This window comes from Grampus griseus (genome assembly GCF_964374135.1).
Source record: "Grampus griseus genome assembly, chromosome: 8".
NCBI classification, from domain to species: domain Eukaryota; kingdom Metazoa; phylum Chordata; class Mammalia; order Artiodactyla; family Delphinidae; genus Grampus; species Grampus griseus.
In genome coordinates this window covers 26764296-26789886 of record NC_139002.1, presented here as the reverse complement: position 1 = coordinate 26789886, position 25591 = coordinate 26764296, and the positions used below count along the sequence as shown (strand labels likewise).

Below are 25591 nucleotides of genomic sequence, written 5' to 3'. Positions count from 1 at the left end.
AAGAATATATTTGAGACTATATGACTATCAGTCTAAAGCAAGCAGATATAGGAAGAGGTTATCATACTTGAAAAACAGGGCAACCACAAATCAAAAGCATACAATAGATGTACAAAAACCTAAAAGAAGAGAACATTCTTCTTTTTAAAAGGAAATCATTAAACCACAAAAAGAAAAACAGAAAGAAAAAGAAAGGAACAAAGAAGAAAAAAGAATCAACTGGGAAACACAGTTTGAAATGGAAATAAATACATATGTGTCAATAATTACCTTAAATGTCAATGGACTGAATGCTCCAATCAAAAGACATAGAGTGGCAGACTGGATAAAAAAAACAAGAGCCTACAATATGCTGCCTACAAGAGACCCACCTTAAGGCAAAGGACACACATAGATTGAAAGTGAGGGGATGGAAAAAGATATTTCATGCAAACAGAAATGACAATAAAGTGGGAGTTGTAATACCCACATCAGACAAAATAGACTTTAAAGCAAAGGCTATAAAGAAAGATAAAGAAGGACACTATATAATGATAAAAGGATCAATACAAGAAGAGGATTTTACACTCATCAACACATATGCACCTAATATAGGAGCACCCAAATACATAGAAACAAATACTAACAGACAAAAGGGAGAAGTCAATAGGAATACAAGAATAGTAGGAGACTTTAACACCCCAGTCACATGAATGGACAGATCTTCCAGACAGAGAATCAATAAGGCAACAGAGGTTCTAAATGATACAATAGAATGGTTAGATTTAATTGATACTTTCAGGACACTACATCCAAAAAATCCCCCCATAATATACATTCTTTTCAAATGTACATGGAACATTCTCTAGGACTGACCACATCCTAGGGCACAAAACTAACCTCAACAAATTTAAGAGTATAGAAATTATTTCAGGCATCTTCTCTGACCACAATGGCATGAAACTAGAAATCAACCACAGGAAAAGAAATGAGAAAAAAACTATTACATGGAGACTAAATAACATGCTACAGAAAAACAAATGGGTCAATGTGGAAATCAAAATGGAAATTTAAAAATATCTTGAAACGAATGACAATGAAAACAAAACCATACAAAATCTATGGGACACGACAAAAGCAGTTCTTAGAGGGAAGTTCATAGCAATACAGGCCTTCATCAAAAAACAAGAAAAATGTCAAGTAAACAACCTAACCTACCACCTAAACAATTAGAAAAATAACAAACAAAACCTTAAGTCAGCAGAAGGAAGGACATAATACAGATCAGAGAGGAAATAAATAAAATATAAATTTAAAAAACAATAGAAAAAAATCAACAAAGCCAAGAGCTGGTTCTTTGAAAGGGTAAACAAAATTGATAAACCTCTGTCCAGGCTCACCAAGAAGAAAAAAGAGAGAATCCAAATAAACAAAATAAGAAATGAAAAAGGAGAACTCTCAACTGATATTGCAGAAATACAAAAAACCATAGGCGAATACTATGAACAATTATATGCCAAAAATTTGACAACCTAGAAGAGGTGGACAACTCTCTAGAAACATACAGCCCACCAAAATTGAATCAAGAAGAAATAGGTAATTTGAACAGACTGATCACTAGAAGTGAAATAGAATCTATTAAACAAACAAACAAACAAACAAACAAATTTCCTCCAAACAAAAGTCCATGACCAGATGGCTTCACAGGAGAATTCTACCAAACATACAAAGAAGAACTTATAGCGATTCTTCTCAAACTCTTCCAAAAGACTGAAGAGGAGGGAACATTCCCAAAGTCATTCTATGAAGCCACCTTCACCCTGATATCAAAACCAGACAAAGACACTAACAAAAAAGAAAATTACAGGCCAATATATTTGATGAATATAGATGCAAAAATTCTCAACAAAATACTAGCAAACTGAATCCAACGACACATAACAAAGATCATACACCATGACCAAGTAGGATTCAACCCAGTTTCACAAGGATGGTTCAACATACAAAACTCAATCAATGTAATATACCACATTAACAAAAGAAAAGACAAAAACAACACGATCATCTCAATAAATGCAGAAAAAACATTTGACAAAATTCAACATCCAGTCACAGTAAAACTCTTACCAAAGTGGGAATGGAGGGAACATATCTCAACATAAAAGAAGCCATTTATGACAAACTCACAGCCAGTGTAATACTCAATGGTGAAAATCTGAAAGCCTTTCCGCTAAAATTTGGAACAAGACAAGAATGCCCACTCTCATCCCTTCTCTTCAACATAGTATTGGAAGTCCTACCTACATCAGCCAGACAAGAAAAAGAAATAAAAGTTATCCAAATTGGAAGGGAAGAGGTAAAATTATCACTATATGCAGGTGACATGATACTATATATAGAAAACCCTAAGGACTCCACACAAAAACTACTAGATCTAATAAATGAATTCAGCAAAGTAGCAGGATACAAGATTAACGTTCAGAAATTGGTTGCATTCATTTACACTAACAATAAAATATCAGAACAGGAATGTAAAAAAACAATACCTTTTAAGATTGCACCAAAAAAAAAAAAAAAGAAAACCTAGGAATAAACCTGACCAAGGAGGTGAAAAACTTATACACTGAGAATTATAAAACATTAGCAAAGGAAATAAAAGAGGACTCAAAGAAATAGAAAGATATCCCATGCTCTTGGATTGGAAGAATTAATATTGTTAAAATGGCAATACTACCCAAAGCAATCTACAGATTTAATGTGATTCTTATTAAACTAAAATATACAAGGGATTCTTGGAGAATGGGCTGATTTCAAGGCGTAGGCAGAGAAATGACATGATGAGCCTAGGTCATCTTCTTATACTAGAAAGTAAGGAAGCACTCAAAGAAAATGGAGGTATGTGGAAATGTCACAAAAACCAGCTTGGGGCTCTCACTGGCCAAACTGGGGCATCAAAATAAATTCTGATAATAATGTATTATTATCCCACTGAATAAAATTATGAATCTACTGAATAGAGATAGAAATCATGAGTCTATACTAATAAAAATGCATAATTTGGAAGTTTGATAATAAATTAGCATAGTTTCTATTGGGCTGCCCCCTGCAGGCCTGCAAGCCCTGTAATTACCCAGCCTCAAGACCAAGGAAAGAGCCTGAAGTCAGTGACAAAGACATCAATGGTTTAATGGATAGAGGATCTTACAAAAGCAAAAGTGTCTTGGAGGGACACCCCACCATGGAAGGCAGATGGCAGACAGTATATGGGAGCAAACTTTGCTACCTGGGGAAGAAGGTGTTATCAGTTATAGGGGGAATTGACCTCAGCTTGGCTCATTGATTACCAGGGAAACCAGCAGAGGAGCACACCTCTCACCACCCCTTTGATAAACTATCATAGTGGAAATAGTTCTGATCTAAAGATTAGAATAATCACTAGCTAGGGTGGGGGTAAGTATGTAGGCATTTAATGATTAGGATCTAAGATTAATTGGGAAGTAGGGTGAGTAGGGTGTAGGTGAGGCAGGGACTGGTTGAACTGGGGATGTACAGAGAGCAAGAGAACAGCCATTTGGGGTGACCTGATCATGTAGTTTCAAAGAACTGTCTGAAAAATGCTTATTAATTACAAAGGGAAAAGGAGTAACTTTATAGTAGAGAAGTTTGGCAGAAGCCACTTTATTTAAATGATCAGGGTTAACATCACTAGTAATAGAACAAATGGAAATTCTGTGTTACCTGATAGGATACAATGAGAACACAGTCATACTTCTGTGATAGTTCTCTCCAAGATGCTTAACCTAAGTCTAACCACAAAGAAACCTCAGACAAATCTAAGCTGAGTGTCATTCTATAACAAAACTGTTCTGGAGTCTTCATGACTCTTCCACGGTTAGTTGTGGTCATGTAACCTACTTCTGGTTCATTAAGATTTAAACAGAAGAAAATGGACAGGCTTTAGGAAAGTCATAATTTTTCTAATAAAAATGGGGTAGGCTTAGGTGTCATACACTTCTTGCCCTTTATTCTTCCCCCTTATTCCTATTTTTAATAGATGCAATGTACAGATGTGAAAGAATGGAACACACTCCTTGTGACTATAAAGACTTAAGTTACATACTAAGTGTTACAAAGCAGAAAAGGAGAAACAACATGGTTCCTGGACCAGCTACCTTTAGGCTCCTTATTACATTACGCTTTGTTTGATTAAACCATGGATTTCTATTGATGTGGCCAAATGCAAACTGGTAACAACAACTTGCTTTACCTTACTTTTCTATATCAACCTGTCTAGTTCCCCTCCCTGATGCCAGCATTTTTTGTTGGTAATTTTATTGGTTATTGTATTCACAAAGTAATTTATAGACAATTGATTTCTTTATGATGTTGAGCCTTCTTCAAGCACATGGTATGCCTCTTCATTTGTTCTAGTCTCTTCTGTGCCTTAAATAGGATTTAAAAGTTTCTGTTATATAATTTTGCATTTTTCTGCTATTATCACCAATTTTTTGACCCCACAATTGATGCAAGGGGTAAACAGATGCTTTTCTGAATCCCAAGAGAATCTGAAAGAGTGGAGTGACATTTGGGTTAATTATGACAAAAATCTGTCAAGTTGTTACCAATGAGGGTTCTTGGCCTTCCTTAATCAATAGATATTGATGAGGCTAGACAAGAAATTCAGACAAGGATTTTTGGGGGCTCCTGCTGCAGCATAAGGGGGCAAAAACAAGTAACAGTTTCTCTTGCTTGCTCACTGAGGAGGGAGGCAAGCTGGTTCCTTATGTGGGGTGAGGGTAGGGGTGGGTCCAGGGGTTGGGCTGGAGAGGTGGCTTGGGTGCTTTGCCCACCCCTTTGTTTATTCGGTTGCTCAAGGAGGTATTTGTCCAGCTGCAAGCACTGCAGCAAAGTGTCCCAGGTCCCAGGTCCCAGCCTGTCTCATTTCCAAGAGGAGTGATGCTGTAGCTGCCTGACGTCCACTCTCTTGGATGGATAGGACAGAGAAGTAGAAGAGGACAGAGAAAGGAGAAGTAGAGAGATATCAGGAGAGGGAAAGGGACAAAAGGGAGAGGGAAAGCATTGCCTGAATGAAGGTACTGAAGTCCTCAGGGGCCAGGAAGGCAGACTTACCAAACTTGGTGACACCCAAACAAGAGGTTCAGGTGGCCGCTTGACACCCATGGGAAAGCTGCATTCAGTGGTCCCAGAGATGCCCAGATTCTCTCCCAGGAAGGGGACAAATGCCCCACACTGGGTGCCACAATGTCTGTTATTTACCAGGGTTCTTAGACTTCTTTAATTAATAGAAATTGATAAAAGGCCAGACAAATTCAGGCAAGGCTTTATTGGGGCTCCTGCAGCAGGAGGGGGCAAAAAGAAGTAGCAGATTCCCATGTTTGCTTGCTGAGTCTGGGGCGAGCTGTCTCCATCTATGGGGTGAGGGTAGGGGTGGGTCCAGGGGTCGGGCCAGAGGGGTGGTTTAGGTGGTTTGCCCACCCCTTTGCGGGTATGGTGTACAGGGGTCATGCTCATTACCCTGCTTTTGCTACTGGTACCCTACTTTTGCCTCCTGTTTTTGTTCCTGGCTCTTCAGAAGTGGCAGTTGGGTTTTAGTCTTTTTGTATCTTGTTGTCCATAATTTGCCCCAACTGTGCATGCACACAGTTATTTTTAGTCCCATGTAGTTTCTTTGTGTTTTGTTGCTGGAGGAGACGTTTGTCCAGGTGCAAACACTGCAGCAAAGTGTCCCAGGTCCCAGCCTGTCTCAAAGTCACAGTGGATTAAATATTTCAAGGTTAATTCATAAATTAAAATTCACTTTTCTGTAACAAAACTGCAATGAATACATCTATTTTGAATATCAAACAAGTAAACACTATATGTTTGAAGTTAAGATTTTCAGATAGGTGAAATAGAAACTCCTGGGAAAGCTTCTTGGAAACACAAATTCAGTTTTATGAAAACTTAAAATGAAGCATACTTACCTGATAAATGGAATATTGCCTGCCATATCAGTAAACAAAGGATGTCACAGTCATCAGTGATTACAGCCACAGCCTATGGTGAGCTGCTGAATCCTGAGGGAACTCAGGAAGGAAAAGAATACCTGCCATCTAGCAGCCGTCAGACTATAGCCACTCCCCACGGAGAGCCCTGAGGAAACAGCATATGAAAACACAAGATATGGGCCCCAGATAGCTGAGGTGCATATCAAAGCAACGATTTCAGTGAGCCCAGACTCTTGTATCTCCCCATATATAGAAAAGCATTAAATTACTTAACTTGACATATGTGGTTTTCTTTAATTAATAATCTTTTGACTTTCAGACTACCTGCCCCTTGTTGCAAAACTCCTATATATCCTGGCTCCCTGCTTCGCCTCCTCGGAGCAGTTCTCTCAGGGTTACTTGAGATGCTGCCTCCCAGGCTTGTAGTCCTAAAATTCCCACCAAATAAAACATAACTCTCAACTTTTAGGCTGTGAATAATTTTTTAGTCGATATACTTCAATCTGTTTTATGTTAACTATTTTTAATGTTTTTAAAGTATCTAGTTTGTTATTATTCTCCAACCTTCTTCTTTATCTTTGTGATTATATATAAGCTCGGTGTTTTATAGTCCCAAAGCACTTGATTAATACTTTAGAATGTCTTATTCTTCATGGAACTTAAAGTTCTATGTTTGGGAGATGTTGCCAAAAAACCTTGGCTCTCTGTGCACGGATGCTGAACAGAATACAGAGACAGAGACTTTGGAGGATAGAGAGATGGCTTTATTCCTCTGCCAGGCAGAAGGGAAGACATGGCAGGTTAGCACCTCAAGAACTGTGCCCCCCTGGCATTCTTTTTCTCCTTGCATTTTTTCAAAACAGTCATAGCTGGCATTAGGCAGCCTGGTAATTGGGTCCTTTTGTCTCTGGTTTATAGGCCAGCGACCTTCTTTCTGAAGCCAAAAGCTACAGGGGGTGATTTGTTACAAGGGAGCATAGTAAATGTAAACACCAGGAGGAGGATGTAATTTACACAAAGTTAGGGAGTGATAGGTTAGCTTTGTGAAGTACAAATCTAGTTACAGACACTACAGATTAGTAACAGTTAAAATAAAATAAGGGGTGATTAGCTCTTTCAGGCCAGGTTATGTTTCTTCTCTAGCCTGTTCACTGTTCCCTTTATTTTCCTTGTTCTCAGGAGAGGGAAGAAAACCCCTCACTTCTATTTTTATTGTAGCATAAAACAGGAACACACAAATAGGTAATTGCACACTGTAATGAAAAATGCTTGAGTGAATAAGTATGAACAAATAATATGTCAGAAAAAATGTTACACTTTAAATAAGCTCGTAGAAATTATGAAGTGCAATGCAAAATTCACATGACGTTTTCATATACTGTACTTTACAAAAGTCCACCAAAGCAAAACATTGACTCTTCAAAGCAATTTTGCCCTCCTGCTACCTTGCATTGCCTTTCTGGCCAACCTTCCTTCGTTCCATTCCTCCTGCACAGGGAAACCTCTTTGGCGGGAAGGGCGCTTTGGTGGAAATCTTTGAAAGGTGCGGATTTAACCTCCCTGAGTGTCTAACTTACTGCGGAGATTTTAAGAGGAGATAGCTGATAGCTGAAAATGCCGTCAGAACCTTGCAAAACGCGTAACAAATGTACACCTACACCAGTCCTGCTCAGCGCAATCTCGATATACGAAGGTGGGCAATTCCCCGGCTAAATCTTCCGGCTTCCTCTAAAACCATGGGTTAGACAATTCACCCGAATAGTAAGCAACAATCAGATCTGCGCATGCTCTGCTGGTGGACAGCGCCCCTCCTCCTCCTAGTCGGAAGTCCCGGTTTGTTTAGTAAATTACGACAGTCGTAAACTGAGATTTTGTGACGGCTTCCCAACTTTACGACAATCACTATGGCGGCTGCCGGTGGTGGGTTTGAAAATGCGAGGGTCGTCGACGAGCGTAAAGAACAGACTTGGATTTCCAGGACCGAGGTGTTGGGACAGGTACCTCTGTTTGGGGGCTTCGTGAACCATTTAGAATTGAGAGAGTGGAGGCTTTCTGGGAGCCAGGCCTCTGGTTCTCCTGCCTCCCCGCAGCCTTGGTATCTCACCTTACCTGGTTGTGTGGGGGTAGATGTCTCCCTTTGGAATGCCCGCAAATTCTTGGGTATTTTCTGCCTCCTAGATGCTCTGGCAGGCTCCAGTTGCTCATACTCTTTTCAGTAAGACTTGTTTATTTCCTCTGAATTTCCATATCTTTTAAATCATCCATTCTTGACATTTCTATCACCTGATCACCTGAGCTGCGCACTTTCGAAGAACTCCGCCACTTACAACGACTCTCTCTGCGTTTTATATAGTCTCAATCCTCGCTCTTGCTATATCTGAAATGAAATTTTCCGTTTCCAGGAACACATGTAAGCCTTGTCAGAGTAGACCGTTTCATTCTCCTTTTAAACTATTTATATCAGTTATTGGCTTATTGTAAATACTTACTGATGCAAACAAGGATTGAGACAAGAGACCCAGAGAATTCAGCACTTCGAAAAAGGTTGAGAAGCATTCTATTTCTCATTAAGATTGAGATGGGGTAGAGGTAACATAAAGAATGCAGGAAGTAAACTGTACTATTGAATTATCTGACAAGATGTAAGAAGTGTGGCAATGAAGGGGAAAAGTTGTAGTTGGAGAGCAATGTAAGGTGAAACAAGTGATGGATTTTGTTTTAAGCTGGAACAGTTTAAAACGAGTTTAAATGCAGACGAGAAGGAGCTGGTATACAGACAGGAAGGAGAAGGTGTAGCGACTACAGCCAGATTTACAGGGGAAGAGAGGGCAATAAGTCTTAGGTGAAAGGTTGGTGTTGTTCCCTGATTTCAGCATATGTAATATACGTGTATAATAAATATCCTTCATCCTTGTCTCTGATATTTCAGGCAGTTTTTGGAGAGAGTAGGGTTTGTGATAAATTGTATAGTAGAGCTACGTACAGAGGTTTGAGAAGGACCAACCCCAGCTTTGAAATTTGGGGGAAGAATGAAAAGGCAGGAACAACTTCCTAGAAAGATCTTACTTTATTTGACTGTTGTTGAAAGATGAATAAAAATTAGCAATATAATCATTTGTTTTTAGAAAGGTGATTCTTCCTGAAGCATTTTGGGGGTGTTGGTAGAGGAGTTTGGGCACTGCAGACTGAAGGTGTGGAGGTCAGTCCCCAAATAGTTACAAAAGTGTCAGGCAGTATCAGTGCGATAGTGAAGGGAAAAGAGATTCAAGTCATATTTGAGGTAGGGAGCTTAGGGAGAGGGAAGGGTCTACAGTAGGTCCCCGGATTCTGTCTTTGATTGGTGGCTCATTTCACTAGAGATTGGTAATTGGTAATGCAATTGGTAATGTGGAAGGAGAGTTTTTTGTTTAAATCTTTCTTATACTTTGGTAGAAGCAAATTCCTGGTAAGCCTTATATGAAAGAGGGAGAAGTTTTTGTTTTGCGTTTTTGTGAAAGGCAAGTGGATCAATTGTTAATTTTTCTTTTTTCACTGTTTTAGGCTAAAGCCAATTTTGAAAAGGAAGAAAGGCGTAAAGAACTTAAACGACTTTGGGGTAAGGAAACATGGATGCTACCTGATGTGAATAAGCGACTTGAACAAATCTCACAGGTGAATACTAACAGGCTTACTTGATGTAAGCTTATCTGTCTTTTTTTTTCTTTTTGTACTTATTCAAGTTAATATTGGAGGAGTAACTTTATAGACTATTTTTGCAAGTTACAGAATGAATATCACATAGTTGGCATTACTGAATATTTTCTCTCTCTGGCCAAATAATATTTTGGACATAATGACATTGGAAAGATTTTGTTAGTTGAGTTGGCTGGTAGAAAACTTAGCTTCAAATTTCTAGCCCACTTGTGGCAAGTTTATGGATCTAAAAAGTTATGCGTTTTAAGCTTAATGTCATGCTTTTATTTCTTTTTCTTTTTTTTTTAGGGGGATTGTCTCAATCCTTGTTTTCTCTTCCCACAGTTTATGCTATCTTGTTATATTTTATGTGGCTAGTAATCTTCTATAAATTCTTTTGGGCCTATTGAAGGAGATACACACACACGTATGTCTGTGCATATATGTGTTTATTTGATTATATCTGTCAATGTATCTACAAATAAAACTTCCCTCATATTTTTCTAAGAAATTTTAGCTATATGATTTATTAGTAGTGGCATATATTATAGAAGTATGGTAAAGTTTCTTAGAAGAAATTATTTATTTAGTCATATTCCTTGTTTCCTTTCATGAAAGATTTAAAGTTTTTTGGAATATAGAGGTTTCTTTTCCTCAAAATACTTCCTTTTAAAGTAAGCTAAACTAAATTCTTACCTTTTAAACATGATTATTTATAGGAACACTCTGTGAAGAAAAAGAAGAAAAAAGACAAACATTCAAGAAAAGTAAAAAAAGAGAAGAAAAAAAAGAACAAGAAACAAAAGTGTGAAAAAAACAATGAGTCAACTGACAGTTCATCAGTAAGTATGTACTAAAACTAACCAAAGCAGCTACTTGAGAAAATTGTATTTAGAGGAACAACATATGGGAACCTAAAATATATATGAGAACTTAGATAATATTATTAGTTAGGATATGAAAATGCCTGGGAGACATCTACTTGGAGGTGTCCAGGAAATGGTAGAAATTTGGATCTTAGGTTATAGATAAAGGTAAGAGGATGGAGATACATTTTGAGAATCATTGCTCATTGAAGCCATTAGAATGGATGAATTGCCTAGGGTAATTGAAAAGAAAGAAGAATACCGATACTGAGGAGCCAGACAGAAAATAAAGGATATTAAGTAGAAGTAGTTGGAAAATTAGGAGAAGCAGGAAAGAGTAGTACTGTAAAATAAGGGAAAAGAGTGCCAAGATATTTCAGAGTCTGTTACTTCTGTTTGCTTTTCATAGAAATTAACATTTAAGTCTTTAAAATAGGTTGTATTTATATATTTATCTTTGGGACAAAAAGGAAGAGAATGCTGGGTCTGCTTTGTCTCTAGCCAGGTCTGGGGTGAGAGGACTCACAGAGGATAGGAATGCAGGCCAAACCCTCATGCTTATTTTCAGGAAGAGAAAGGTATGTTGTGCTTAGTGAGTGATGAGCTAGAGATGTTTAGGGATAATTGGACTCATAGGTACGATCTTCAGAGGATTATACTCTCAGTTGAATCATCATGTTTGACAATCTGGCCTTCTTGTAGTTTCAGAAATTAAATTTTTGGCAGTGTACCCTGAGATGATAATTGGCTCATGAAAGCCTATCTTATTTGAGAACGCAGTATCTTAATTCATAGTGAGAAATACACCTGGATAGTTTTATTGACTATCCAGCATATTTTGTAATGGTAGGAATATTATATAGAAAAAAAATTTTTTTGGAATATAACTCAGCACAGAGGGAGTTAGAAAATCTTAATGAGAAAAGAAGATAGAGGTACTTTTTCCACAATTGTGGGATTGAGTTGCTGACCCCATTGAGAATCTGATAAAAGTGATCTTTTCTTCAAAAAGAAATTTATATACAAAGTTGTTTATTTCAGGGGAGTTTGTAAAACTCCCAGGAGTTTACACAAGGATCACAGGTTAAGAATCCTCATTCCATGGGGATATATCTGCCAGGGCAACTAAACATTTATGTCAATTGATTAAGGGCACTTGCTTCCCTTTATTAGAGACACACTGTCCTGTTCTTTGTTGTTCTTGTTGCTATTGCTGTTCTTCTCTGCAACATACATAAGTCTTTTTGTTGCAATATATAGCATGTACATTTATACATACCTATTAAGTTGTATAACATATACCTTAGAGAGAGTAGTTTGAATGAATGCTCAGTGCCCACATCACACTGAAGTTGACTGAAGAAGAACAGAGAAACTTATACTGACAGTGAAGGGTAGGAAAGACAGAATGATAGCTAGGGGAATCAAGTTGGTTGGGAGGTCTTTTTGAGAAAATGTTTTTAGGAAGAGAGGGATAAATATTGCTGAGGAGAATGCTAAGTTTGGGTGAGCAAGCTTCCAGGGGAAGGGGTAAGCTTAGACGGGAAGTAGGATCACCTTCTCTTCTGAGCTAGAGGGAAGTAGTAAAGATGTATACAAATACAGATAAATAAGGAGGAGGTAGCAGATAAATAAGAAGGGGAGCAGATTATTGATGGTGTTTCTGCTTGATGTTCTCTGTTTCCTTTGTGAAGTAGAAGGTAAAATCATCATCTGAGATGACAACTTGGGAGTAGAAGTAGGATGGAGGGACTGAGGAAATAGTATAGATTTGAAACAACTTTGCTTAGGTAATAAAAGAAGCAAATGAATTGCTGGGAACCATTGAGGATCCATGTGAGGCTGGAAAGCATATCTTGACTGTCAGGGTTTCTATTTTTTTTTCTTTTAACTTTTAAAATGAGCTTTACTGAGGTATAATTTATATATAATAAAATAATTCTATATTAATTGTACTATTTAGTGAATATACCTTTTTAACTGTCAGTTAAGATAGCATTTCCATTCCCCATAAAGTTCTTCATGGCTCTTTGCAATCAGTTCCTCCTCACCCTCTCTCCTCCTCCACTCTGGGATTGGGCAGGCATAGATCTGCTTTAGCACACTATAGATTAGTTTTCGCTGTTCTAGAATTTCATATGAATATTCATATATGATTGACTCTTGAACAACACGGGTTTGGACTGCACAGGTTCATTTGTACGTGGATCCTTTTCGAGGAATATGTACTATAGTACTGCACGATCTACAGTTGGTTAGTTGAATCTGCGGATGTGGAACCATAGATATGGATGGCCAACTGTAAAGTTACATGTGGATTTTCCACTGCACGGAGGATCAGCACCCCTAACCCCCACATTGTTCAAGGGTCAACTGTAATATGATCCTTTTTGTGTCGGGCTTCTTTGGCTTTACATAATGTTTTTGCAACTCACGTAATTGCATGTATCAGTATTTCCTTTCTCTTTATTGCTATATTCCAGTGTATGAATATACCATAATTTGCTTATCTGTCTTATCTGTTCAAAGTCATTTGGGTGGTTTTTTAGTTTGCGCTAGTATGAATAAACCTACTGTGAATGTTTGTGTACAAGTCATTTGGTGGACATGTTTTTCTCTTGGAAGAATGCCATAGTTTTCCAAAGTGTTTGGACCATTTTACACTCCTACCAGCAATATATGAGAATTCCAGTTATTCTACACCTTTGCAAGCACTTGGAATTTTCAGCCTTTGTACTTTTTTGACCATCCTACTATGTGTAGTAATATTTCATGTGATATTTCCCTGAACACCAGTGATGTAGAGCATTACTTTAAGTCTTTATTGGCCATTCTGTTTTCTTTTATGAAGTCCAATTTATTAATTATTTTCTTTTATCATTAATTTTTCGTAGTTACTGCTTTTGGTGTCCTAATTTTTGCACATCTCAAGGTTGTGAAGATTTTCTCCTGTGTTTTTTTCAAGAAGTTTTGTAGCTTTGGCTTTTTCGTTTATCAGCGATTCATTTTGAGTTAATTTTTGCTTATGGTATGTAGTAAGTGTCAAATTTCAGTTTTTCCACGTGGATTTCCACTTGTTCCAGCATCATTTGTTGAGAAGGCTAACCTTTCTTTGTTGAATTACTTAGGCTCCTTTGTTTTAAATACAATTGAGCATATATATTTGTGGGTTAATTTCTAGACTCTGTTCTGTTCCCTTGGCTTGTATGTCTCTCCTTGGCCAGTAAATAAACTGTTGTAATTACTGCAAGTTTAGGGTAAGTCTTGGAATAAGGTAGTGTAAGTTCTATGATTTTGTTCTTTTTGAAAATTGTTTGCTACTCTAAGTTCTTTGCATTTTTAAAATAAATTTTAGAATCAGCCTATCACTTTCAACAAAAGTATGTACTGATATTTTGATTGGAATTGTTTTGCATCAATAGATCAATTTTGGGAGAATTAATATCTTAAAATAGAGAGTCTTCCAACCCATCATGCATGTGGTATATCTCTCCATCTCTTTAAGTCTTCTTTAATTTCTCTCACAGTGTTCTGGAATTTTCAGTGTAGAGGTCTTACTATCATCTTTTGTTATATTTTTTATATTTTATTTTCTTGGGGTGCTGTTGGAAATGGAATGAAAAAAATAAATTTTATTTTTTGTGTATTTGCAGCTAGCATGTACGTTTACAGTGGATTTTTGTATATTTACCTTGTATCTTGTCACCTTGCTAAATTCACAAGTACTAGTGTTAGGTTTTTTTGGTTGATTCTTAGTACATGATTATATTATGTGTGAATAAAGACACTTTTTTTTCTTTCCGATCTCTAGGTGTTTTATCCCATTTGTTAATTTTTTGTTATTTTATTTCACTCGCTAGGCCTTCAATATAGTGTTGAATAGAAGTGGTGAGAGTGGACATCCTTACCTGTTCTTTATCTTAAGTGGAAAGCATTTATCTTTCACCTTTAAGCATGATGTTAGCTGTGGGCTTTTCATGTATGCCCTTTTAGACTGAGTAAATTCTCCTCTATTTTTATTTTTTTCTAAGAGTTGGTGTCTTGAATAGCATTGGATTTTGTCAAATACTTTTTCTGCATCTATTTATATAATCATATGATTTTTCTCCTTTATTCTGTTAGTATGGAGAATTACATTGGTTGATTTTTGAATGTTACAGTAACCTGAATTTCTGGGATATACTCTATTTGGTTATTTTTGTTTATTTAATTATAAAATATTTTATTTATATATACTCACAAGCACATTTTATTTTATATATATTTTTTCTGATATGATTTGCTCACAATTAGTTGAGAATATTTGCATCTGTGTTTATGAGGGGTATTGGGTTTTGTTGTAAGGGTAATGCTGGCCTCACGTATGAATTAGGAAATGTTCCCTGTTCTTCCATTTGTAGAAGAGTTTGTGCAGGATTGGTGTGATTTCTTCCTTAAAGGATTGTTAAAACTCACTAGTCAAACTGTTTGGGCCTGGAGTTTTCTTTGTGGGATGCTTAAAGCACACATTTAATTTCTTTAATATCTGTATTAAATGTTTTCTCTTTATTCTTGAGTTAGTTTTGGAATTAAGGTTTGCAAGGAATTTGTTTATTTCATCTAAATTTTTGAATTTATTGTCATAATATTGTAATATTCCTTTATTGTCCTTTTAATGTCTGTTGAGTCTGTAGTTATGTCCCCTCTTTCATTCCTGATTTTGGCTATTTCTATTTTCTCATTGTTTCCTTTAGAATAGTTTTAGGTTTATCAATTTTATTAATCTTTTCAAAGAATTGCCTTTTAGTTTCATTAATTTTCTAGTTGTGTATTTTCTATTTTATTGATTTCCACTCTCTTTTTACTGTTTCTTTCCTATTACCTATTTTGTATTTAATTTGCTCTTCTTTTTCTAGCTTCCTGAAGTGGGTTGTGTAGGTCTTTGATTCTAAATCTTTCTTATTTTCGAATGAGTATTTAATCTACAATTTTTTCTCCTAACACTGTTGTATCTCCATCTAACTAATTTTGATGTGTTATGTTTTCATTGTCATCTTTTCAAAATATTTTCTAATTGATTTTGTTACTTTTTTTAAACTTACAGACTATATATGAGTTTAAAATTTTCCAGGTATTTGTGGATTTAACCAGTTTTGTTTTTGACTTCAAATTTAATTCTATTGTTGTCACAAAACATACTGTGTATAATTTAGTTTAAAAAAAAAATCATAGAGACTAATTTTCTGGCCTAGCCTATGCTCTATCTTGGTGAAAATTCCTTATGTAATTGAAATGAATGTATATTCAGCTGTTGTTAGTTGTAGTGTTCTGTGAATGTCAACATGGGAAAGTTTATTCATAGTGTTAAGTCATCTGTATTCTTACTGATTTTCTGTTTTCCTCTTCTGTCAGTTACTGAGAGAGCAGCAGTAAAATCTGTGTTGTGGATTTGTCTTTTTCTTCTTTCAGTTTTGTCAGTTTTTGCCTTATGTATTTTGAAGTCTTGTTAGATACATACACATTTAAGATTGTTGTATCTCCTTGATGAATTGATGATTATATTATGAAATGTTCCTCTTTATTTCTGGTAATATTCTTCTTTAAGGTCTACTTTTGTCTCATAGTAATAAAGCCTTTTCAGTTTTCTGACTTTTTGTTTTCATGGTGTATTTATTTTTATTCTTTTAGTTTTAATGTATCTGTTTATTTTATATTGAAAGTATTTCTTGTGGACAGTCTGTGTTTGGGGCTTGCTTTTTTATCTAGCTTATCCGTTTCTTCCTTTTAAATTAGAGGATTTTCTCCACTATATAATATGACAGCCATATTGACTAACATTTCTGGTAAAAATTTACTGAAGTTATATCAGGTTGAAAGTTCATTTCTTCAGGGTCACTAGCCAGATTTTTTAAGTGTTTGTAGACACACATGGCTAGGTTAGTGGCTACCATATTGGGTGGTGTAGGTATAGAAAGATCCTATTAGATAGTGCTGGTTTAGATTATTAATGTTTAATGTAATTACAGGTATGTTTGACTTTGTCTGCCATCTTGCTTTCCCTTTTCTATTTGTCCCATTTATTTTTTCTCTTCCTAGCTTCATTTGGGTTAGTTGGTTTTATTTTAGTGTTCTTATTTGTTTATTCATTCATTGATTCATTCTATGTTTTTTTAGTTGAATGAAAGATTTTTAAAATTTTGTAGTGCCTTATACTTTTCAAAAGTTTCACAGACATGATTTAATATAATCCCATAATAACCCTTAATTTTAATCCCCTGTGCCTATATTGCCCCTTTCCCCTTCTCTCTCCCCACTGTTAACTACTAGTTTACCCTCTATATCTGTGAGTCTGCTTTCTTTTTGTTTTATTCACTAGTTTGTTTTATTTTTAGATACCACATATAAGTGATATTTTGTAGTATTTGTCTTTCTTTGTCTTACTTACTACTTCACTTAGCATAATGCCCTCCAGGTCTGTCCATGTTGCTGCAAATGGCAAAACTTCATTCTTTTTTATGGCTGAGTAGTATTCTGTTCTATTATATATATATATATATATATATGCCATATCTTTATCCATTCATCTGTTGGTGGACATTTCAGTTGCTTCCATACCTTGGTGATTGTAAATAATGCTGCTCTGAACATTAGGGTTCATGTATCTTTTTGAATTAGTGTCTTTGTTTTTTGGGGGTATATACTTGGGAGTGGAATTGCTAGATCATATGGTAGTTGTATTTTTAGTTTTTTGAGAAACCTCCATACTGTTTTCCACAGTGGCTGCACCAGTTTACATTTCACCAACAGTGTAGCATGGTTCCCTTTTCTTCACATCCTTGTCATTTGTCATTTGCATTCTTTTTGATGATAGCCATTCTGACAGGTGTGAGGTGATATCTCATTGTGGTTTTGATTTGCATTTCCCTGATAATTAACGATGTTGAGTATCTTTTTGCCCATCAGCCATCTTCATTTCCTCTTTGGAAAAATGTCTGTTCAGTTCTTCTGCCCATTTTTTAAATGGGTTATTTGTTTTTTTGATTACGAGTTGTATGAGTTGTTTATATATGTGGGGTATTAACCCCTTTCAGTCATATCATTTGCAAATATTTTCTCCCATTCAGTAGGTTGTCTTTTCGTTTTGTCAGTTGTTTCCTTTGCTGTGCCAAAGATTTTAAGTTTAATTAGGTCCCATTTATTTACTTTTGATTCTGTTTCCTTTGCTTTAAGAGACGGATCCAAAAATATATTGCTGTGATATATGTCAGAGTGTTCTGCGTATGTTTTCTTTTAGGAGTTTTATAGTATAGGTCTTATATTTAGGTCTTTAATACATTTTGAGTTTATATTTGTATACGGTGTTAGAGAATGTTCTAATTTCATTCTTTTATGTGTAGCTGTCCAGTTTTCCCAGCACCACTTATTGAAGGGACTGTCTTTTCTCCATTGTATATTTTGCCTCCTTTGTCATAGATTAATTGACCATAGGTGTGTGGGTTTATTTCTGGGCTCTCTATCCTGTTGCATTGATTTATGTGTCTTTTTTTTTGGTGCCAGTGCCGTACTGTTTTTATTACTGTAGCTTTGTAGTATAATCTGAAGTCTGGAAGCATGATTCCTCCATCTCTGTTCTTCTTTCTCAAGATAGCTTTAGCTATTCAGTGCCTTTTGTGTTTCCATACAAGTTTTAAAATTATTTGTTCTAGTTCTGTGAAAAACGCCATTGGTAATTTGATAGGGATTGCAGTGAATCTGTAGATTGCCTTGGGTAGTATGGTCATTTTAACAATGTTAATTCTTTCGATCCAAGAACACATGTATATCTTTCTATTTGTGTCTTCTTCAGTTTCTTTCGTCAGTGTCTTATATTTTTCCGAGTACAGGTCTTTTACCTCGCTAGGTAGGCTTATTCCTAGATATTTTATTCTTTTTGATGTGGTGGTAAATGGGGTTGTTTCTTACATTCTGTTTCTGATAGTTCACTGTTGGTGTATAGAGATGCAACAGATTTCTGTATATTAGTATTGTATCCTGCAACTTTACTGAATTCATAGATAAGCTCTAGTAGTTTTCTGGTAGTGCTTTTAGGATTTTCTATGTATAGTGTCATGTCACTTCTAGATAATGACAGTTTTACTTCTTCTGTTCCAATTTGGACTCCTTTTATTTCTTTTTCTTGTCCGATTGTGGCTAGGACTTCTAAAACTATGTTGAATAAAAGTGGCAAGAGTGGGCATCCTTGTTTTGTTCCTGATCTTAGAGGAAATTGAGCATGACGTTAGCTGTGGATTTGTCATATATGGCCTTTATTATGCCCACTTTCTGGAGAGTTTTTATCATAAATGTTGAACTTTAATGTAAGGTTTTTCTGCATCTATTGAGATGGTCATATGGTTTTAATTCTTCAATTTGTTAATGTGGTGTATCACATTGATTGACTTGTAAGTATTGAAAAATCCTTGCATCCCTGGGGTAAATCCTGCTTGACAAAGGTGAATGATCCTTTTAATGTATTGTTGGATTGAATTTGCTTATCTCCTGTTGAGGAGTTTTGCATCTATCTTCAGCAGTGATATTGGCCGGTAATTTTTTTTTCTCAATATGTTTGTCTGGTTTTGGTATTAGGGTGATTCTGGCCTCAGAGAATGAGTTTGGAAATGTTCCTTCCTCTGCAATTTTTTTGGAATAGTTTGAGAAGGATAGCTGTTAACTCTTCTCTAAATGTTTGGTAGAATTCACGTGTGAAGCCATCTGGTCCTGGACTTTTGTCTGTTTGGAGTTTGTTTTTTTTTTTAAATTACTGATTCAGTTTCATTACTGATAATTGATGTATTCATACTTTTCTATTTCTTCTTGGTTCACTCTTGGGAGATTGTACCTTTCCAAGAATTTGTCTGTTTCTTCTAGGTTTTTCATTTTATTGGCATATAGTTGTTCTTAGTAGACTCTTTTGACCTTTTGTATTTCTGTGGTGTTGTAACTTATACTTTTTCATTTCTGATTGGACCATTTCTCTTTTTCTCTGATGAATCTGGCTAAAGGTTTATTGGTTTTGTTTATCTTTTCAGAGAGCAAGCTTTTAGTTTCATTGATCTTTTCTGTTGTTTTTTTAAGTCTCTGTTTCATTTATTTCTGCTCTGATCTTTATGGTTTCTTTCCTTCTACTAACTTTGAGTTTTGTTTCTTCTTTTGCTTGTTTCTTCAGGGGTAAGTTAGGTTCTTTATTTGAGTTTTTTCTTGCTTCCTGACATAAGCTTGTATCACTGTAAAGTTCCCTCTTAGAACTGCTTTTTCTCGTCCCGTATGTTTTGGATCATCATCTTTTCAGTGTTATTTGTCTCTAGGTATTATTTCCTCTTTGATTTCTTCAGTGATCCATTGGGTTTTTAGTAGCAAATTCTTTAGCCTCCACGTGTTTGTGTTTTTGTTTTTAACATCTTTATTGGGGCATAATTGCTTTACAGTGGTGTGTTAGTTTCTGCTTTATAACAAAGTGAATCAGTTATACATATACATATGTTCCCATATTTCTTCCCTCTTGCGTCTCCCTCCCTCCCACCCTCCCTATCCCACCCCTCCAGGCTGTCACAAAGCACCGAGCCAATATCCCTGTGCCATGCGGCTGCTTCCCACTAGCTATCTACCTTACTACGTTTGTTAGTGTGTATATGTCCATGACTCTCTCTCGCCCTGTCACAGCTCACCCTTCCCCCTCCCCATAACCTCAAGTCCGTTCTCTAGTAGGTCTGCGTCTTTATTCCTGCCTTACCCCTAGGTTCTTCATGACATTTTTTTTTCTTAAATTCCATATATATGTGTTAGCATACGGTATTTGTCTTTTTCTTTCTGACTTACTTCGCTCTGTATGACAGACTCTAGGTCCATCCACCTCATTACAAATAGCTCAATTTCATTTCTTTTTATGGCTGAGTAATATTCCATTGTATATATATGCCACATCTTCTTTATCTATTCATCGGATGATGGGCACTTAGGTTGTTTCCATCTCTGGGCTATTGTAAATAGAGCTGCAATGAACATTTTGGTACATGACTCTTTTGAATTATGGTTTTCTCAGGGTATATGCCCAGTAGTGGGATTGCTGGGTCATATGGTAGCTTTTTAAGGAACCTCCATACTGTTCTCCATAGTGGCTGAACCAATTCACATTCCCACCAGCAGTGCAAGAGTGTTCCCTTTCCTCCACACCCTCTCCAGCATTTATTGTTTCTAGATTTTTTGATGATGGCCATTCTGACTGGTGTGAGATGATATCTCATTGTAGTTTTGATTTGCATTTCTCTAATGATTAATGATGTTGAGCATTCTTTCATGTGTTTGTTGGCAGTCTGTATATCTTCTTTGGAGAAATGTCTGTTTAGGTCTTCTGCCCATTTTTGGATTGGGTTGTTTGTTTTTTTGTTATTGAGCTGCATGAGCTGCTTGTAAATTTTGGAGATTAATCCTTTGTCGGTTGCTTCATTTGCAAATATTTTCTCCCATTCTGAGGGTTGTCTTTTGGTCTTGTTTATGGTTTCCTTTGCTGTGCAAAAGCTTTTAAGTTTCATTAAGTCCCATTTGTTTATTTTTATTTTCATTTCTCTAGGAGGTGGGTCAAAAAGCATCTTGCTGTGATTTATATCATAGGGTGTTCTGCCTAAGTTTTCCTCTAAGAGTTTGATAGTTTCCGGCCTTACATGTAGGTCTTTAATCCATTTTGAGCTTATTTTTTTGTATGGGGTTAGGGAGTGATCTAATCTTATACTATTACATGTACCTGTCCAGTTTTCCCAGCACCACTTATTGAAGAGGCTGTCCTTTCTCCACTGTACATTCCTGCCTCCTTTACCAAAGATAAGGTGACCATATGTGTGTGGGTTTATCTCTGGGTTTTCTCTCCTGTTCCATTGATCTATCTTTCTGTTTTTGTGCCAGTACCATACAGTCTTGATTACTGTAGCTTTGTAGTATAGTCTGAAGTCAGGGAGCCTGATTCCTCCAGCTCCGTTTTTCGTTCTCAAGATTGCTTTGGCTATTCGGGGTCTTTTGTGTTACCATACAAATTGTGAAATTTTTTGTTCTAGTTCTGTGACAAATGCCAGTGGTAGTTTGATAGGGATTGCAATGAATCTGTAGATTGTTTTGGGTAGTAGAGTCATTTTCACTATGTTGATTCTTCCAATCCAAGAACATGGTATATCTCTCCATCTATTTGTATCATCTTTAATTTCTTTCATCAGTGTCTTATAATTTTCTGCATACAGGTCTTTTGTCTCCTTAGGTAGGTTTATTCCTAGATATTTTATTCTTTTTGTTGCAATGGTAAATGGGAGTGTTTTCTTGATTTCACTTTCAGATTTTTCATCATTAGTATATAGGAATGCCAGAGATTTCTGTGCATTAATTTTGTATCCTGCCACTTTACCAAATTCATTGATTAGCTCTAGTAGTTTTCTGGTAGCATCTTTAGGATTCTCTATGTATAGGATCATGTCATCTGCAAACAGTGACAGCTTTACTTCTTCTCCGATTTGGATTCCTTTTATTTCCTTTTCTTCTCTGATTGCTGTGGCTAAAACTTCCAAAACTATGTTGAATAAGAGTGGTGAGAGTGGGCAACCTTGTCTTGTTCCTGATCTTAGTGGAAATGCTTGCAGTTTTTCACCATTGAGGATGATGTTTGCTGTGGGCTTGTCATATATGGCCTTTATTATGTTGAGGAAAGTTCCCTCTATGCCTACTTTCTGCAGGGTTTTTATCATAAATGGGTGTTGAATTTTGTCAAAAGCTTTCTCTGCATCTATTGAGATGATCATATGGTTTTTCTCCTTCAATTTGTTAATATGATTTATCACATTGATAGATTTGCGTATATTGAAGAATTCTTGCATTCCTGGAATAAACCCCACTTGATCATGGTGTATGATCCTTTTAATGTGCTGTTGGATTCTGTTTGCTAGTATTTTGTTGAGGATTTTTGCATCTGTGTTCATCAGTGATATTGTCCTGTAGTTTTCTTTCTTTGTGACATCCTTGTCTGGTTTTGGTATCAAGGTGATGGTGGCCTCATAGAAGGAATTTGGGAGTGTTCCTCCCTCTGCTATATTTTGGAAGAGTTTGAGAAGGATAGGTGTTAGCTCTTCTCTAAATGTTTGATAGAATTCGCCTGTGAAGCCATCTGGTCCTGGGCTTTTGTTTGTTGGAAGATTTTTAATCACAGTTTCAATTTCAGTGCTTGTGATTGGTCTGTTCATATTTTCTGTTTCTTCCTGATTCAGTCTTGGCAGGTTGTGCATTTCTAAGAATTTGTCCATTTCTTCCAGATTGTCCATTTTATTGGCATAGAGTTGCTTGTAGTAATCTCTCATGATCTCTTTTATTTCTGCAGTGTCAGTTGTTACCTCTCCTTTTTCATTTCTAATTCTATTGATTTGAGTCTTCTCCCTTTTTTTCTTGATGAGTCTGGCTAGTGGTTTATCTATTTTGTTTATCTTCTCAAAGAACCAGCTTTTAGTTTTATTGATCTTTGCTATTGTTTCCTTCATTTCTTTTTCATTTATTTCTGATCTGATTTTTATGATTTCTTTCCTTCTGCTAGCTTTGGGGTTTTTTTGTTCTTCTTTCTCTAATTGCTTGAGGTGCAAGGTTAGGTTGTTTATTCTAGATGTTTCTTGCTTCTTAAGGTGGGCTTGTATTGCTATAAACTTCCCCCTTAGAACTGCTTTTGCTGCATCCCACAAGTTTTGGGTCGTTGTGTCTCCATTGTCATTTGTTTCTAGGTATTTTTTGATTTCCTCTTTGATTTCTTCAGTGATCACTTCATTATTAAGTAGTGTATTGTTTAGCCTCCATGTGTTTGTATTTTTTACAGATCTTTTCCTGTAATTGATATCTAGTCTCATGGCGTTGTGGTCAGAAAGGATACTTGATACAATTTCAATTTTCTTAAATTTACCAAGGCTTGATTTGTGACCCAAGATATGATCTATCCTGGAGAATGTTCCATGAGCACTTGAGGAAAATGTGTATTCTGTTGTTTTTGGATGGAGTGTCCCATAAATATCAATTAAGTCCATCTTGTTTAATGTATCATTTAAAGCTTATGTTTCCTTATTTATTTTCATTTTGGATGATCTGTCCATGGGTGAAAGTGGGGTGTTAAAGTCCCCTACTGTGAATGTGTTACTGTCGATTTACCCTTTTATGGCTGTTAGTATTTGCCTTATGTATTGAGGTGCTCCTATGTTGGGTGCATAAATATTTACAATTGTTATATCTTCTTCTTGGATCGATCCCTTGATCATTATGTAGTGTCCTTCTTTGTCTCTTCTCATAGTTTTTATTTTAAAGTCTATTTTGTCTGATATGAGAATTGCTACTCCAGCTTTCTTTTGGTTTCCATTTGCATGGAATATCTTTTTCCATCCCCTTACTTTCAGTCTGTATGTGTCTCTAGGTCTGAAGTGGGTCTCTTGTAGACAGCATATATAAGGGTCTTGTTTTTGTATCCATTCAGCCAGTCTGTGTCTTTTGGTGGGAGCATTTAGTCCATTTACATTTAAGGTAATTATTGATATGTATGTTCCTATTCCCATTTTCTAAATTGTTTTGGGTTTGTTATTATAGGTCTTTTCCTTCTCTTGTGTTTCTTGCCTAGAGAAGATCCTTTAGCATTTGTTGTAAAGCTGGTTTGGTGGTGCTGAACTCTCTCAGCTTTTGCTTGTCTGTAAAGGTTTTAATTTCTCCATCAAATCTGAATGAGATCCTTGCTGGGTAGAGTAGTCTTGGCTGCAGGTTTTTCTCCTTCATCACTTTCAGTATGTCCTGCCACTCCCTTCTGGCTTGTAGGGTTTCTGCTGAGAGATCAGCTGTTAACCTTATGTGGATTCCCTTATGTGTTATTTGTTGTTTTTCCCTTGCTGCTTTTAATATGCTTTCTTTGTATTTAATTTTTGACAGTTTGATTAATATGTGTCTTGGCGTATTTCTCCTTGGATTTATCCTGTATGGGACTCTCTGTGCTTCCTGGACTTGATTAACTATTTCCTTTCCCATATTAGGGAAGTTTTCAACTATAATCTCTTCAAATATTTTCTCAGTCCCTTTCTTTTTCTCTTCTTCTTCTGGAACCCCTATAATTCGAATGTTGGTGCGTTTAATGTTGTTCCAGAGGTCTCTGAGACTGTCCTCAGTTCTTTTCATTCTTTTTTCTTTATTCTGCTCTGCAGTAGTTATTTCCACTATTTTATCTTCCAGGTCACTTATCCGTTCTTCTGCCTCAGTTATTCTGCTATTGATCCCATCTAGAGTACTTTTAATTTCATTTATTGTGTTGTTCATCGTTGCTTGTTTCATCTTTAGTTCTTCTAGGTCCTTGTTAACTGATTCTTGCATTTTGTCCATTCTATCTCCAAGATTTCGGATCATCCTTACTATCATTATTCTGAATTCTTTTTCAGGTAAGCTGCCTATTTCCTCTTCATTGGTTAGGTCTGGTGCATTTTTATCTTGCTCCTTTATCTGCTGTGTGTTTTTCTGTCTTCTCATTTTGCTTATCTTACTGTGTTTGGGGTCTCCTTTTTGCAGGCTGCAGGTTCGTAGTTCCTGCTGTTTTTGATGTCTTTCCCCAGTGGCTAAGGTTGGTTCAGTGGGTTGTGTAGGTTTCCTGGTGGAGGGGACTAGTGCCTGTGTTGTGGTGGATGAGGCTGGATCTTGTCTCTCTAGTGGGCAGGTTCACGTCTGGTGGTGTGTTTTGGGTGTCTGTGGACTTATTATTATTTTAGGCAGCCTCTCTGCTAATGGGTGGGGTTGTGTTCCTGTCTTGCTAGTTGTTTGGCATAGGTTGTCCAGCACTGTGGCTTGCTGGTCGTTGAGTGAAGGTGGGTGCTGGTGTCAAGATGGAGGTCTCTGGGAGATTTTCGCCATTTGATATTATGTGGAGCTGGGAGGTCTCTTGTTGACCAGTGTCCTGAAGTTGGCTCTCCTACCTCAGAGGCAGAGCCCTGACTCCTGGCTGGAGCACCAAGAGCTTTTCATCCACACGGCTCAGAATAAAAGGGAGAAAAAGTAGAGGGAATTAGTAGAGGT

General features: G+C 36.5%; 1 protein-coding gene across 1 annotated transcript in view; it reads left to right on the top strand.

Moving 5' to 3' along the window:
* Positions 1–7868: 7868 nt before the first annotated feature.
* The window catches only part of CWF19L2 (CWF19 like cell cycle control factor 2), a 193664-nt gene continuing 175941 nt past the window's right edge, over positions 7869–25591 (top strand). The window contains exons 1-3 of the mRNA XM_082660925.1: positions 7869–7984; positions 9528–9638; positions 10379–10501. Coding sequence (XP_082517051.1) covers positions 7892–7984; positions 9528–9638; positions 10379–10501 — 327 coding nt within the window. The 5' untranslated portion in view covers positions 7869–7891. The remainder of the gene's footprint in view (positions 7985–9527; positions 9639–10378; positions 10502–25591) is intronic.